The 12,463-nt window shown below is 49.8% G+C and overlaps 1 protein-coding gene across 1 annotated transcript in view; it reads right to left on the bottom strand.

Moving 5' to 3' along the window:
* Positions 1–1,723: 1,723 nt before the first annotated feature.
* The window catches only part of LOC140409644 (apolipoprotein L2-like), a 306,256-nt gene continuing 295,516 nt past the window's right edge, over positions 1,724–12,463 (bottom strand). Inside the window, exon 4 of the mRNA XM_072497980.1 lies at positions 1,724–2,621. Within this exon, the coding sequence (XP_072354081.1) occupies positions 1,751–2,621 (871 nt within the window). The 3' untranslated portion in view covers positions 1,724–1,750. The remainder of the gene's footprint in view (positions 2,622–12,463) is intronic.

The following is a 12,463-nucleotide window of genomic DNA, read 5'->3' as shown; positions in this document are numbered from 1 at the left end:
AGATGGCAGATGGAGCTTTCCATGATAATGCATTTTGGAAGGTCTAATACACGTGGGAAATATACGGTAAATGGCAGGACCCTTAAGAGCATTGACAGGCAGAGGGATCTGGGTGTACTGGTCCACAGGTGGTCAAGGAGGTTTACGGCATGCTTACCTTCATTGGCCGGGGCATTGAGTATAAGAATTGGCAAGTCATGTTGCAGCTGTATAGAACCTTAGTTAGGCCACACTTGGAGTATAGTGTTCAATTCTGGTCGCCACACTACCAGAAGGATGTGGAGGCTTTAGAGAGGGTGCAGAAGAGATTTACCAGGATGTTGCCTGGTATGGAGGGCATTAGCTATGAAGAGAGGTTGGAGAAACTTGGTTTGTTCTCACTGGAACGACGGAGGTTGAGGGGCGACCTGATAGACGTCTACAAGATTATGAGGGGCACAGACAGAGTGGATCGTCAGAAGCTTTTTCCCAGGATGGAAGAGTCAATTACTAGGGGACATAGGTTTAAGGTGCGGGGTGCAAAGTTTAGAAGAGATGTGCGAGGCAAGTTTTTTATACAGAGGGTGGTGGGTGCTTGGAACTCGTTACCGGAGGAGGTGGTGGAAACAGGTATGATAGTGACGATTGAGGGGCGTCTTGACGTGAATAGGATGGGAATAGAGGGATACGGACCCTGGAAGTATAGAATGTTTTGGGTTAGACGGGCAGCATGGTCGGTGCAGGCTTGGAGGGCCGAAGGGCCTGTTCCTGTGTTTCTTTTTTCTTTGTTTATCATTCAATTTGGATATTACGACAATAGCACAGCAGACTAATTTGGCTGTCATGAAACATTTATTAAACAGGTAAATAGAACCATTGCACAAATGAAAAAAGTAAAAGTTCTGACTGCTGCGTTAAAAGCTTACAATGTGGAAAATCCACAGGCTTACTGTCCATCTCCTGCTCTAACTCTAAAGCCTAAAATCATTTAGGCAAAAGCTTAAAATCATTTAAGGGCACCGTGGATAGATGGGTTAACACCTATTGATGTCTCTCATCTATAATTAGCTTATGCCAGGACCATCCTTGAGTTATTTTCTTGAAATGAAATGAAAATCGCTTATTGTCACAAGTAGGCTTCAATGAAGTTACTGTGAAAAGCCCCTAGTCGCCACATTCCGGCACCTGTTCGGGGAGGCTGGTACGGGAATTGAACCGTGCTGCTGGCCTGCCTTGGTCTGCTTTAAAAGCCCAGCTCCTTAGCCCTGTGCTAAACCAGACCCTCGTCCTTTGGGGGAATGGAGAGGGGGGGGGAGGGTGTCAACTTTCTCGAAGCTTTGAGATGGCTTTTATTTGTGAGGTTAGCACCTTCAGTGTGAGGGATCCTTATGTGACTGTAAATTGGAATAACTGAACCTGGATTCAGTTCCTCTCGGTGGCAGCGCCTTTCCCATTCTTGTCAGATACTAAATTGTTGAAATTAACTCGCAGTCGGAAAATGTGCCCAATTACCCCATTGTGATAACTGATCAAAATCAATATGCCTCAAAACCCCCAACCCTTTCGCACATTGACATCGATGTTCGACAGGGGGTTCAACCAATCCCTTGCGATCACTTCAGCGGGACGGTCTCAGGAAGCGGCTGATTCGCAAAAGTTACAACCACAGTGGTAGAGCCCTTCCCCCCACCCCCCCCCCCCCCCACCCCCCCCCCCACCCCCCCACCCCCACCCCCACACCCCCGGTCTGTGGAATTACAGGCCCAGTCATTCAATCGATCTCTAACATGACCTTCAGAAATTCATTGATGTCTTCGTAGGCGGTTAATTCATCTTCCATCTTCACAGCCGTAACCCGTATGTTCATCGCAACTTCAGTCTTGCTCCCCTTGCTAAGATCGATGGAATTCTTTGTTATGCCGTAGATATTTGTCACCATGAGGATGGCTGAAAGAATCCCTGAGATAACTTTGAAGGCCGTATATAGCAGGGGAGCCGATCCAGGGAAAAGCTGTTGAAGGATTTCCGTTTTCTGGCCCGCCGCGGTTGCTTGCCTGGCTTTTCTCGACACTGGAACGGACCTCGGTTCTCCTGCATCTCCGCCGCCTGCCTGCCTGCAATTAGTCGCCCCACAGGCTCCATTCAGATAGTCGGAAAGTCCTTCACTAGACTTATATTTCATGATTTCTGCCCGTAGCTTATGGCTCCACGATTCAATTGCACCACAAATCCCGAGTAAATACGTCGACATACGTTTACAATATTCGTTGTATTGATTTACGATTTCATCGACTCTCTTCTGCTTTTGCGACTGTCGGACAGATTCAGTGACACCAGCGGTCAAGTTGGTGGTGGCACCAGTTGCACTCAGACCAGCTCCGAGAGCACTGAGGCCCAACGATGTGCCTGATGTAAAAGGACTGGCAATGATTCCTGAAATGGACAGAATGCCCCCCAAAACCCCTGCTGAAGCCCCTGTGACACTTGCAATGGTGGCTCCCCTGTGATACTCGTCTATGCTGTCTGCAATCTCTTGCAGTTCCTTCACGTATCCTTGCGTCTGGTCCCTCCAATGTGGGAATTGTTTCACAAACGATTGGCAATCCGCGGCCCTCTGTTCCAGTTCAGTTTTCAGCTCTTGCCTGTTAAAATTGGAAACATTGCTTCAAGCCATTGCAGTTACTGAAATAGCAAAAACTGCTCTTCATGAACAATAATAATAACAATCTTTATTATTGTCACAGGTAGGCTTACATTAACACTGCATGAAGTTACTGTGAAAAGCCCCTAGTCGCCACACTCCGGCGCCTGTTCACAGAGTGAGAATTCAGAATGTCCAATTCACCCAACAGCACGTCTTTTGGGGCTTGTGGGAGGAAACCGGAGCACCCGGAGGAAACCCACGCAGGCATGGGGAGAACGTGCAGACTCCGCACAGACAGTGACCCAAGCCGGGATCCTGACGCTGTGATGAACAGTGCTAACCACTGTGCTGCCGTGCCATCCAATGGTACAGAAAGAACAACAGCCCTCTTTGTTAGCACTGGGGTTGAATGAATGGATAGAAATTGAAGAGGAACAAGGAATGGTATTAGCCGAGAGAATTAGGTGATAATAGGGCAATGGGGCTTTGATGCCTCTGATTTCAAACGTTTTGTACAAAGTCTATGTGGGGTTTAGTGGTAATGTCACTGGACTCGTAATCCAGAGGTCGATAATAATAATAATCTTTATTAGTGTCACAAGTAGGCTTACATTAACACTGCAATGACGTTACTGTGAAAATCCCCTCATCGCCACATTCCGGCGCCTGTTCGGGTACACAGAGGGAGAATTCAGAATGTCCAATTCACCCAACAAGCACGTCTTTCGGGACTTGTGGGAGGAAACCGGAGCACCCGGAGGAAACCCACGCAGCCACGGGGACGCGACCCAGGTCGAGACTAACATTCTGCCACCATGAGTACAAATCTGGTGCCCACAATGGGAAACTCCGCCAGCTGCCAGGACGGAGAATCCCGCTGCCGGCGCGGGGGCCGCGCCACACTGGACAATGGGTGCGGTGGGACGGAGAATCCTGCCCCATGGGGGTCACAAGCAGAGAACATGCAGAGTAGGATCATTAAGAATTCCATGGAGGCAGGGGTGAGGATGGTGCTTTTTGCCTCTAATACCTGTAATGGTTTGTGTTAACGGTCAATAATTCATTTAACCAACTTATAATTTAAACTAGAGCAAGTAACTGGATAAGAGGCTAATAACTATACGTTAATGCATTGACTAATTAACTGGAGGGCCAGTCAGCTGTGGTATGCTGCAATCCCAGTTTCAGGAGAACATTGTGATCCCAGGCAACCACATCCGCAGTGATTGCAACTCAGAGAACTTCAGCCCAAACCTACTAAAGCTGGAGCCCAAAGTACCAACATTGTGGAGATCATGGAGGGGGAGAGATCCCTGGGTGCTTTGTGACCCCTTATGTGAGAAAGTAGTACAGACCTGCTAATGATCAGGAGGGTTCGACTAGGCGAGGCCAGTAAGGAAACCCCAGGCCTAATGCTGGAGGAGTCTGCCCCTTTCCCCTTTTCCAACAGGTACAACGTTCTTTTGGTCTTGCTGGTCTAAGTCAGCAAGGTGAACGAATAAACTGACAGTGGCACCATGGGACAGAACGTTATCCAAGTGGGAAGTATTGTGGAGAATTGTGTTCAGTTTTGGTCTCCTTACCTGAGAAAGGACATGTTGGCACTGGAGGGAGTGCAGAGGAGATTCACTAGGTTGATCCCAGAGTTGAGGGGATTAGATTATGACGAGAGGTTGAGTAGACTGGGACTGTACTCGTTGGAATTTAGAAGGATGCGGGGGGATCTTATTGAAACATATAACATTATGAAGGGAATCGATAGGATAGATGTGGGCAGGTTGTTTCCACTGGCGGGTGAAAGCAGAACTAGGGGGCATAGCCTCAAAATAAGGGGAAGTAGATTTAGGACGGAGTTTAGGAGGAACTTCTTCACCCAAAGGGTTGTGAATCTCTGGAATTCCTTGCCCAGTGAAGCAGTTGAGGCTCCTTCTTTAAACGTTTTTAAGAAAAAGATAGATACCTTTCGAAAGAATAAAGGGATTCGGTGATATGGTGTACGGGCCGGAGAGTGGAGCTGAGTCCACAAAGATCAGCCATGATCTCATTAAATGGCGGAGCAGGCTCGAGGGGCCAGATGGCCGACTCCTGCTCCTAGTTCTTATGTTCTTATGAAGTGAACTGGAATTTGTTTATGAAATTAATTTACGGGATACGGGCGGTCGCTGGTCAGGCCAGCATTTATTGCCCATCCCTAGTTGCCCTTGAGAAGGTGGTGGTGAGCGGCCTTCTTGAACCACTGCATTCCTTGAGGTGTAGGTACACCCACTGTGCTGTCAGGGAGGGACTTCCAGCTAGTAATGTGGTAGCAATCGGGACAATATTCTCGGAGGGGAGGAACTGTTCTCTGTAGCTACAATCGGGAGTTTCGGAGATTGTGCTGCCTGCCCAGTATCAAGGTTAAGGACACCCCCTTATGGCAGAGGAAGGGGAGGAGCCAGTTGTTGCGTTCCGTGTTAGAACCAATGGCATTGGTGGAGCAAGTAATGATGAGTTGAGGGAGGTTCTCAATATATTCCTTTCACGGGATGTGGGAGTTGCTGGGTAGGTCAGCAATCACTAATTGCCCTTGAAAAACCCTTGGTGAGAAACCTTATTAAACTGCTCCAGTGCATGTGATGTGGATAACAGCATCAGCGCTGCTCGGGAGGGAGTTTCAGGAATTTGTCCAGGCAAAGTGAAGGAACATTAAATCATTCAAAGTCAGGAAGGTTTGTGGGTAGCAGGGGACCTTGCAGATATAATACCATAATAATAAGCTTTATTAGTGCCACGAGTAGGCTTACATTAACACTGCAGTGAAGTTACTGTGAAAAGCCCCTCGTCGCCACATTCCGGCGCCTGTTCGGGTACACAGAGGGAGAATTCCGAATGTCCAATTCACCTAACAGCACGTCTTTCGGGATTTGTGGGAGGAAACCGGAGCAAACCCACGCAGACACAGGGAGAGCGTGCAGACTCCTCACAGGCAGTGACCCAAGCCGGGGACCCTGGCTCTGTGAGGCAACAGTGCTAACCACTGTACTACCGTGCTGCCCTTGGTGCTTGAGCAGATCGAGTCCAAATTAATAAGAACAGCATCCTGGCAAATTGTGCAACCAGGAAAGTGATCGTAATATAATACACAGTGAGGTTGAGAGTGATAAACCCAAGCCCAAACGTCTACATTCCCATTCTGAACACATCATTTGTCCCTGTTACTGCAACTATTAACTCTCCCCTTGTCGTTTCAACTGAGATCTTCTGTCAGCTGGTCTCTCCTCCCCCCCCCTCCCCCCCACCCCCCCCTCCTCCCATTCTCCCCCCCCTCCTCCCACTCTTCCCCCCCTCCCCCCCTCCCCTCCACCCCCCCTCCTCCCACTCTCCCCCCCTCCTCCCACTCTTCCTCCCCCCCCACCCTCCCCCCCTCCCCCCATCACACACTTTCCCTTTTGTTCTTCCCTTTCACTTGCTCAAAGGCGACCATATTTAATAATAATAATATTAATTGCTTATTGTCACAAATAGGCTTCAATGAAGTTACTGTGAAAAGCCCCTAGTCACCACATTCCGGCACCTGTTCGGGGAGACTGGAACGGGTCCAATCTTCCTCCAGATCTGAAGAAAAGGCCTTGACCAGAAACCTGCATGGATGCTGCCAGGCAAATTCTGTATTTCCAACAGTTTTACTCCAAAATTATAGTATTGAACATGGATGAAAAAAAGAGACCTATTATCAAAGCTTTCCATCTTGCACTCATCAGGACAATGATACAAGATCAACCAACCAGAAAGTGTTCGGATACCAGGGGCGGGATTCTCCGACCCCCCCGCCGGGTCAGAGAATCGCCGGGGGCTGGCGTGAATCCTGCCCCCGCTGGTTGCCGAATTCTCCGGCACCGGATATTCGGCGGGGGCGAGAATCGCGCAGCGCCGGTTGGCGGGACCCCCCCCCGGCGATTCTCCGGCCCGCGCTGGACCAAAGTCCCGCCGCTGTCAACCGACGCCAGCCAGTGTGGATTGAACCATCTTTGGGACGGCGGCGCGGGCAGGCTCCGGGGTCCTGGGGGGGGCGCGGGGCGATCTGGCCCCGGGGGGTGCCCCCACGGTGGCCTGGCCCGCGATCGGGGCCTACCGATCCGCAGGCGGGCCTGTGCCGTGGGGGCACTCTTTTCCTTCCGCCTTCGTCATGGTCTCCACCATGGCGGAGGCGGAAGAGACCCCCTCCACTGTGCATGCGCGGGGATGCCGTGAGTGGCCGCTGACGCTCCCGCGCATGCGCTGCCCGGCAATGTCAGTCTCGCGCCAGCTGGCGGGGCACCAAAGGCCTTTCCCACCAGCTGGCGGGGCAGAAATCAGTCCGGCGCGGGCCTAGCCCCTCAAGGTGAGGGCTCGGCCGCTCAAGATGCGGAGACTTCCGCACCTTTGGGGCGGCGCGATGCCGGACTGATTCGCGCCGTTTTTGGCGCCGGTCGGCGGACATCGCGCCCCAGATATCAGACGGGTTTCTCTGGCCTCCCAGGTGTGTGTCACAGCAATGGGAGGCAGCACGCTGTTCGCTGGCGGCAGGATTGGCTGCTCCCGCCTCTATCAATGGGAATTGCAATTGAAGCCACCCCACACCGCGGGGAATATCCTACCACCAGCGAACATCTGTATTTATGGGTGTTATGGACAATTAGATTAAATTGTTTAATTTGTGCGCTGAGGAAAGTGAAACCTTTGTTTAGTTTCATTTGAGAAGATCTCTTTAATGGAGTCTCTCGGCCCTTTCTGTGTGTATGCATTTTTAATGAGGCTTTATGACCCTTGAAGCGAAGAGGGCGAGTAGATGAGGGAAGTTAAAATAAACACAAAGTAGAAAAAGAACTGCTGTTGTCTGGCAACGGGATCAGAGAAAGGAGCCACACAGAGACAGGGACATACGAATTAGGAGCAGGAGAAGGCCACTCAGCCCCTCGAGCCTGCTCCCCCATTCAATAAGACCATGGCTGATCTGATTGTGACCTCAACCCCAAATTCCTGGTGACCCCCGGTAACCTTTCACCCCCCTTGTTAATCAAGAGTCGATCCAGCTCTGCAGTAAAACTATTCAAAGATTCTGCTTCTGCTGCCTTTTGTTGAAGTGTTCCAGAGACTCCTGACCCTCTGAGAGAGACAGATTCTCCACATCTCTGTCTTAAATGAACAACCCCTTATTTTTAAACAGTGACCCCTGGTTCTAGATTCTCCCACCAGAGGAAACATCCTCTCCACATCCACCCTGTCAATACCCATCAGGGTCTGAAAAGTTTTAATCAAGCTGCCTCTTATTCTTCTAAACTCCAGTGGATACAAACCTAACCACTCCAACCTTTCCTCATGCTTCTTAATTGTTTCCAACGCATTTCTTTGGATAAGGAGAGCAGCACTGTACACAATACTCCAGATGTGCAATGTCCTGCACAACTAAAATATAACCTCCCTACTTCCCCTCACAATAAGGGATTACATTCCCTTAACTTGCTGTACTTGTATGCTAGCCTTTTGTGATTCATGCACTCAGACACCCAGATCCCTCTGCATTTCAGAGCTCTGCAGTCTCTCACCGTTTAAATAATAGCTTATTTTTTATTCTTCCTGCCAAAATGGACAATTTCACATTTGCCCACATTATACTCCATCTACCAGATTTGTGCCCACCCACGTAACATACTCTATGACTCTATCTACGTCCCTTTCTAGCCTCCTTATGTCCTCTTCATAACTTGCGTTCCTACCTATCTTTATGCCATTAGCAAATTTAGCAATCATACCTTCATCCACTACATTAATATAAATAACTGGATAAAAGCAAATTACTGTGGATATTGGAATCTGAAACGAAAGGGAAAATGCTGGAAAATCCCAGCAAGTCTGGATTACAACATTAATATAAATTGTAAGAAGTACAGACCCCAGCACTAATCCCTGCGGCACCCCACTCGTCACATCCTGCTATCCAGAAAAAAAACATTTCTGCCACGGGAGAGATAATAATAATAATCTCTTATTGTCACAAGTGGGCTTCAATGAAGTTACTGTGAAAAGCCCCTAGTCGCCACATTCCGGCGCCTGTTCGGGGAGGCCGGTACGGGAATTGAACCCGCGCTGCTGGCCTTGTTCTGCATTACAAGCCAGCTATTTAGCCCAAGAAAAGCAGTTTTAGTTTCATTTGGTGGATATACCATTGAGCAAAGTCAGAAAGGTCCAAGGCTCTCTCTCTAGTTGAAAATTATACCAGACTGCTGGAGAACTTAGTTTAAGGAACTTGCCTGTATTGCTCGAAAGTCATCGTGAATTTGGAGTGAGTTTTCTGGATCTCAAGGGAGACACCAATTGTGGAAGGACTTCTAGTGAATGTCCAGAGACACCTCTTTACAACTGGACGAGCTCTACCCTTGGTGTGGGAGTAGTGCTACCCCTTCACTAGAGTCTTGGGTAAGGGTATTGCTGGGATAAACGGGATGGTGTGTGTGCGCGAATGTTTTCTTTCTTGATGTCCATAAGATCATAAGACATAGGAGCAGAATTAGGCCACTCGGCCCATCGAGTCTGCTCCGCCGTTCAATCAGGTCTGTAACTGTGTTGAAAAAAAGAAGATCGATCAAAGTCCGGTTCCATTCTGGGACCTGACTTATCCAATGATAACATCAGCTTAGTTAATAACAGAATGAAACAAATGCATGAGAGGAGATTGCTGATTGGTTGGCAAGGGTAGCAAGGTAGCACAGTGATTAGCACAGTTGCTCACAGCTCCAGGGTCCCAGGTTCGATTCCTGGCTTGGGTCACTGTCTGTGCGGAGTCTGCACGTTCTCCCCGTGTGTGCGTGGGTTTCCTCCGGGTGCTCCGGTTTCCTCCCACAGTCCAAAGATGTGCAGGTTAGGTGGATTGGCCGTGATAAATTGCCCTTAGTGTCCAAAAAGGTTAGGTGGCGTTACTGGGTTATGGGATAGGGTGGAGGCATGGGCTTAAGTAGGGTGCTCTTTCCAAGGGCTGGTGCAGACTCGATGGGCCGAATGGCCTCGTTCTGCATTGTAAATTGTATTCTATGACTCTGATAGAGGTAATGCAATGGTGAATGCAGCAGAGAACAGTTAACTGCTAAACTTTTGTTTCAAATTCAAATCAGACAGGTTGAGCCTGGTCAAGGCGTTGCCATGGGAATGAACCACAGAATGGTTCCCCAAGATTTTGGGGGACTGCCACACCATGGTTCATCCCCGCACCCCCCCGCCCCCCCCCCCCCACCCCCCCGGGCAGTATTTGGACAATCAGAGTTGATTTTCCTGGATTTAATTCTTGGCAGTTAACTGATCTCTGCTGCATTCACCATGACAACGCCTCAACCATTTTGGAGTCTCCTTGCCAACCAACCAGCATTCTCTTCTTGGGCATTATAAATTGTTGTTCCCATTACTGTTGATTTATCTTGTCTAGTTATCTTGATGAGTGCAAGACTTTGATACTATGTCTCCTTTCAGTAATACTCAAGTTCTGTCATACCATGACGATAGTATTAAACTTAATACCAATCACATAGGTTTCAGGAACAAGTTGGCCATGGTGGATTGGAAGATTGAACTAAAAGGTAGTTTAACAAAAAATTTAGAGTACCCAATTATTTTTTCCCAATTCCCCGGGTTCGATCCCGGCTCTGGGTCACTGTCCGTGTGGAGTTTGCACATTCTCCCCGTGTTTGCGTGGGTTTCGCCCCCACAACCCCAAAGATGTGCAGGGTCGGTGGATTGGCCGCGCTAAATTGCCCCTTCATTGGAAAAAATTAATTGGGTAGTCTAAAAAATTTTTTTTAAAAAGAGGCTTCAAATATTGCTAGAATGCGTCAGCCTGAGGATTGGGAGATTTTTAGATACTAGCAAAGGATGGACAGAAGGTTGATAAATGAAGAGAGTAAACTAGCCAGAAGAACGAAAACAGACTGTGTCTGCACGTACTCTCCAAACGAGCGCCATGGCTTTGTGAAATTCCGCTGCCTTTCCCCGTACCCCTGCACATTGCTTCGACACAAGTAACCTTTGAATGCCCTCCTGGATGCCTCGATTGAACTAAAGCGAAGGTTAAGTTCCTTAAGGGCCGAGATATTAATTAACCAGTTGGGTTTTTAATAACAATCCAACAGTATCGTGGTCACTTTGACTGATATCTATTTATTATATAGCCAGATTCCTTTTAACACGAATTAAGATTTGAAAACTGCTGTGACAGGGATGAACTCATGTTTAACTGCATTATTAATGCAGGCCTCTGGATTAGTCGTTTAGTAATACAACCGCTATGTCTCTGAACCTTAGTTTTATATATCCATTAGATGGATTAGTCGTTTAGTAATACAACCGCTATGTCTCTGAACCTTAGTTTTATATATCCATTAGATGTCATTAAACTAACTCACCAGACTGGTGATGCTAAGGCAAAGGCAACAAAATGCTCTCTGTTTTCATCCCTCGGTGGCCTCCTAGCAACATTGACCCCACCCCCCTCTCTGACCTCGCTTGAGATTGGGTTCAACCAGCTTCAGGGTAAAAGGCAAGACTGTTGGTATTGGATCTTTTCCATTTGTGGTAGTCACCACTGTTGTATTGTATATACCGCATACGAGAGGTATTACGGTAAGGCCCCTGTACTACAGGTACGGGGGTAGATCCCTGCCTGCTGGCTCCGCCCAGTAGGCGGAGTATAAATGTGTGTGCTCCCCGAGCTGCAGCCTCGATTACACTCTACTCTTGTCTCGTCGTAATTGATAGTGCATCAATTTATTACGCAGAGATTTTACAACGATGGACCTCCGCATCAAGCCTGATCGCCTGCAGCTGCACCCTCAAGCAGACCACGCCACGTCGGCCTTCGCACATTGGCTAGCTTGCTTTGAAGCCTAATCAGATCTGCGACAGAACCACCGTCAGAGGCACAGAAGCTCCAGATCCTGTGTACGCGGCTGAACTCCAATATCTTTACCCTCATCCGGGACGCGCCGACCTCCGCTGAGGCCATGGCACTACTGAAAGAGAACTACTCCCAGCAGACCAACAAGCTCCACGCCAGGCACCTCCTGTCCACGCGGCATCAACTCCCCGGTGAGTCTGTGGAAGAATTCCGGCGTGCCCTGCACACCCTGGCGAGGGACTGCGGTTGCCAGGCCGTTTCAGCCGTTGAACATTCCGAACTCCTAATCAGGGACGCTTTCGTTACGGGCATTGGGTCAGCCTACATCCGCCAGCGCCTCTTAGAAGGGGCTACCCTCGACCTCGCGGCGACCAATAAACTAGCGCTCTCGCTCACAGTCGCCTCACGCAATGTACAGGTGTATGCCCCCGACCGCACGGCCCACCCCTCCTGGGCATCGTGGATCCCGCCAGCAAACACCCCATAGTGGACCCATCAGCGACCTCCCCCAGCCAACCCCAGGCCTCCGCCGCGTGGCTGCCAACCAACCCCGGGGGATACGAGTGCTACTTCTGCGGACAGCGGTGCCCGGCGCGGAGCGCGCTCTGCAAGGTCTGCGGGAAGAAAGGACATTTCGCTGCTGTGTGCCAGGCCCGCTCGATCGCCGCTATTGTCCCTGCACCCCCCATGTGCGACCCGTGGGCGCCGCCATCTTGCCTGCCTCAGGACACGTGCGACCCGTGGCCACCGCCATCTTGCCTGCCTCAGGACACGTGCGACCCGTGGCCACCGCCATCTTGCCTGCCTCAGGACACGTGCGACCCGTGGCCACCGCCATCTTGCCTGCCTCAGGACACGTGTGGCTCGTGGGCGTCGCCATCTTGCCCGCCTCAGGACACGTGTGGCACGTGGGCGCCGCCATCTTGCCTGCCCCAGAACAC

This window comes from Scyliorhinus torazame, chromosome 3, assembly GCF_047496885.1.
Source record: "Scyliorhinus torazame isolate Kashiwa2021f chromosome 3, sScyTor2.1, whole genome shotgun sequence".
In the NCBI taxonomy this organism is placed as follows: domain Eukaryota; kingdom Metazoa; phylum Chordata; class Chondrichthyes; order Carcharhiniformes; family Scyliorhinidae; genus Scyliorhinus; species Scyliorhinus torazame.
Note: the sequence above shows the minus strand (reverse complement) of the source record. Positions and strands in the feature narration are given on the sequence as shown.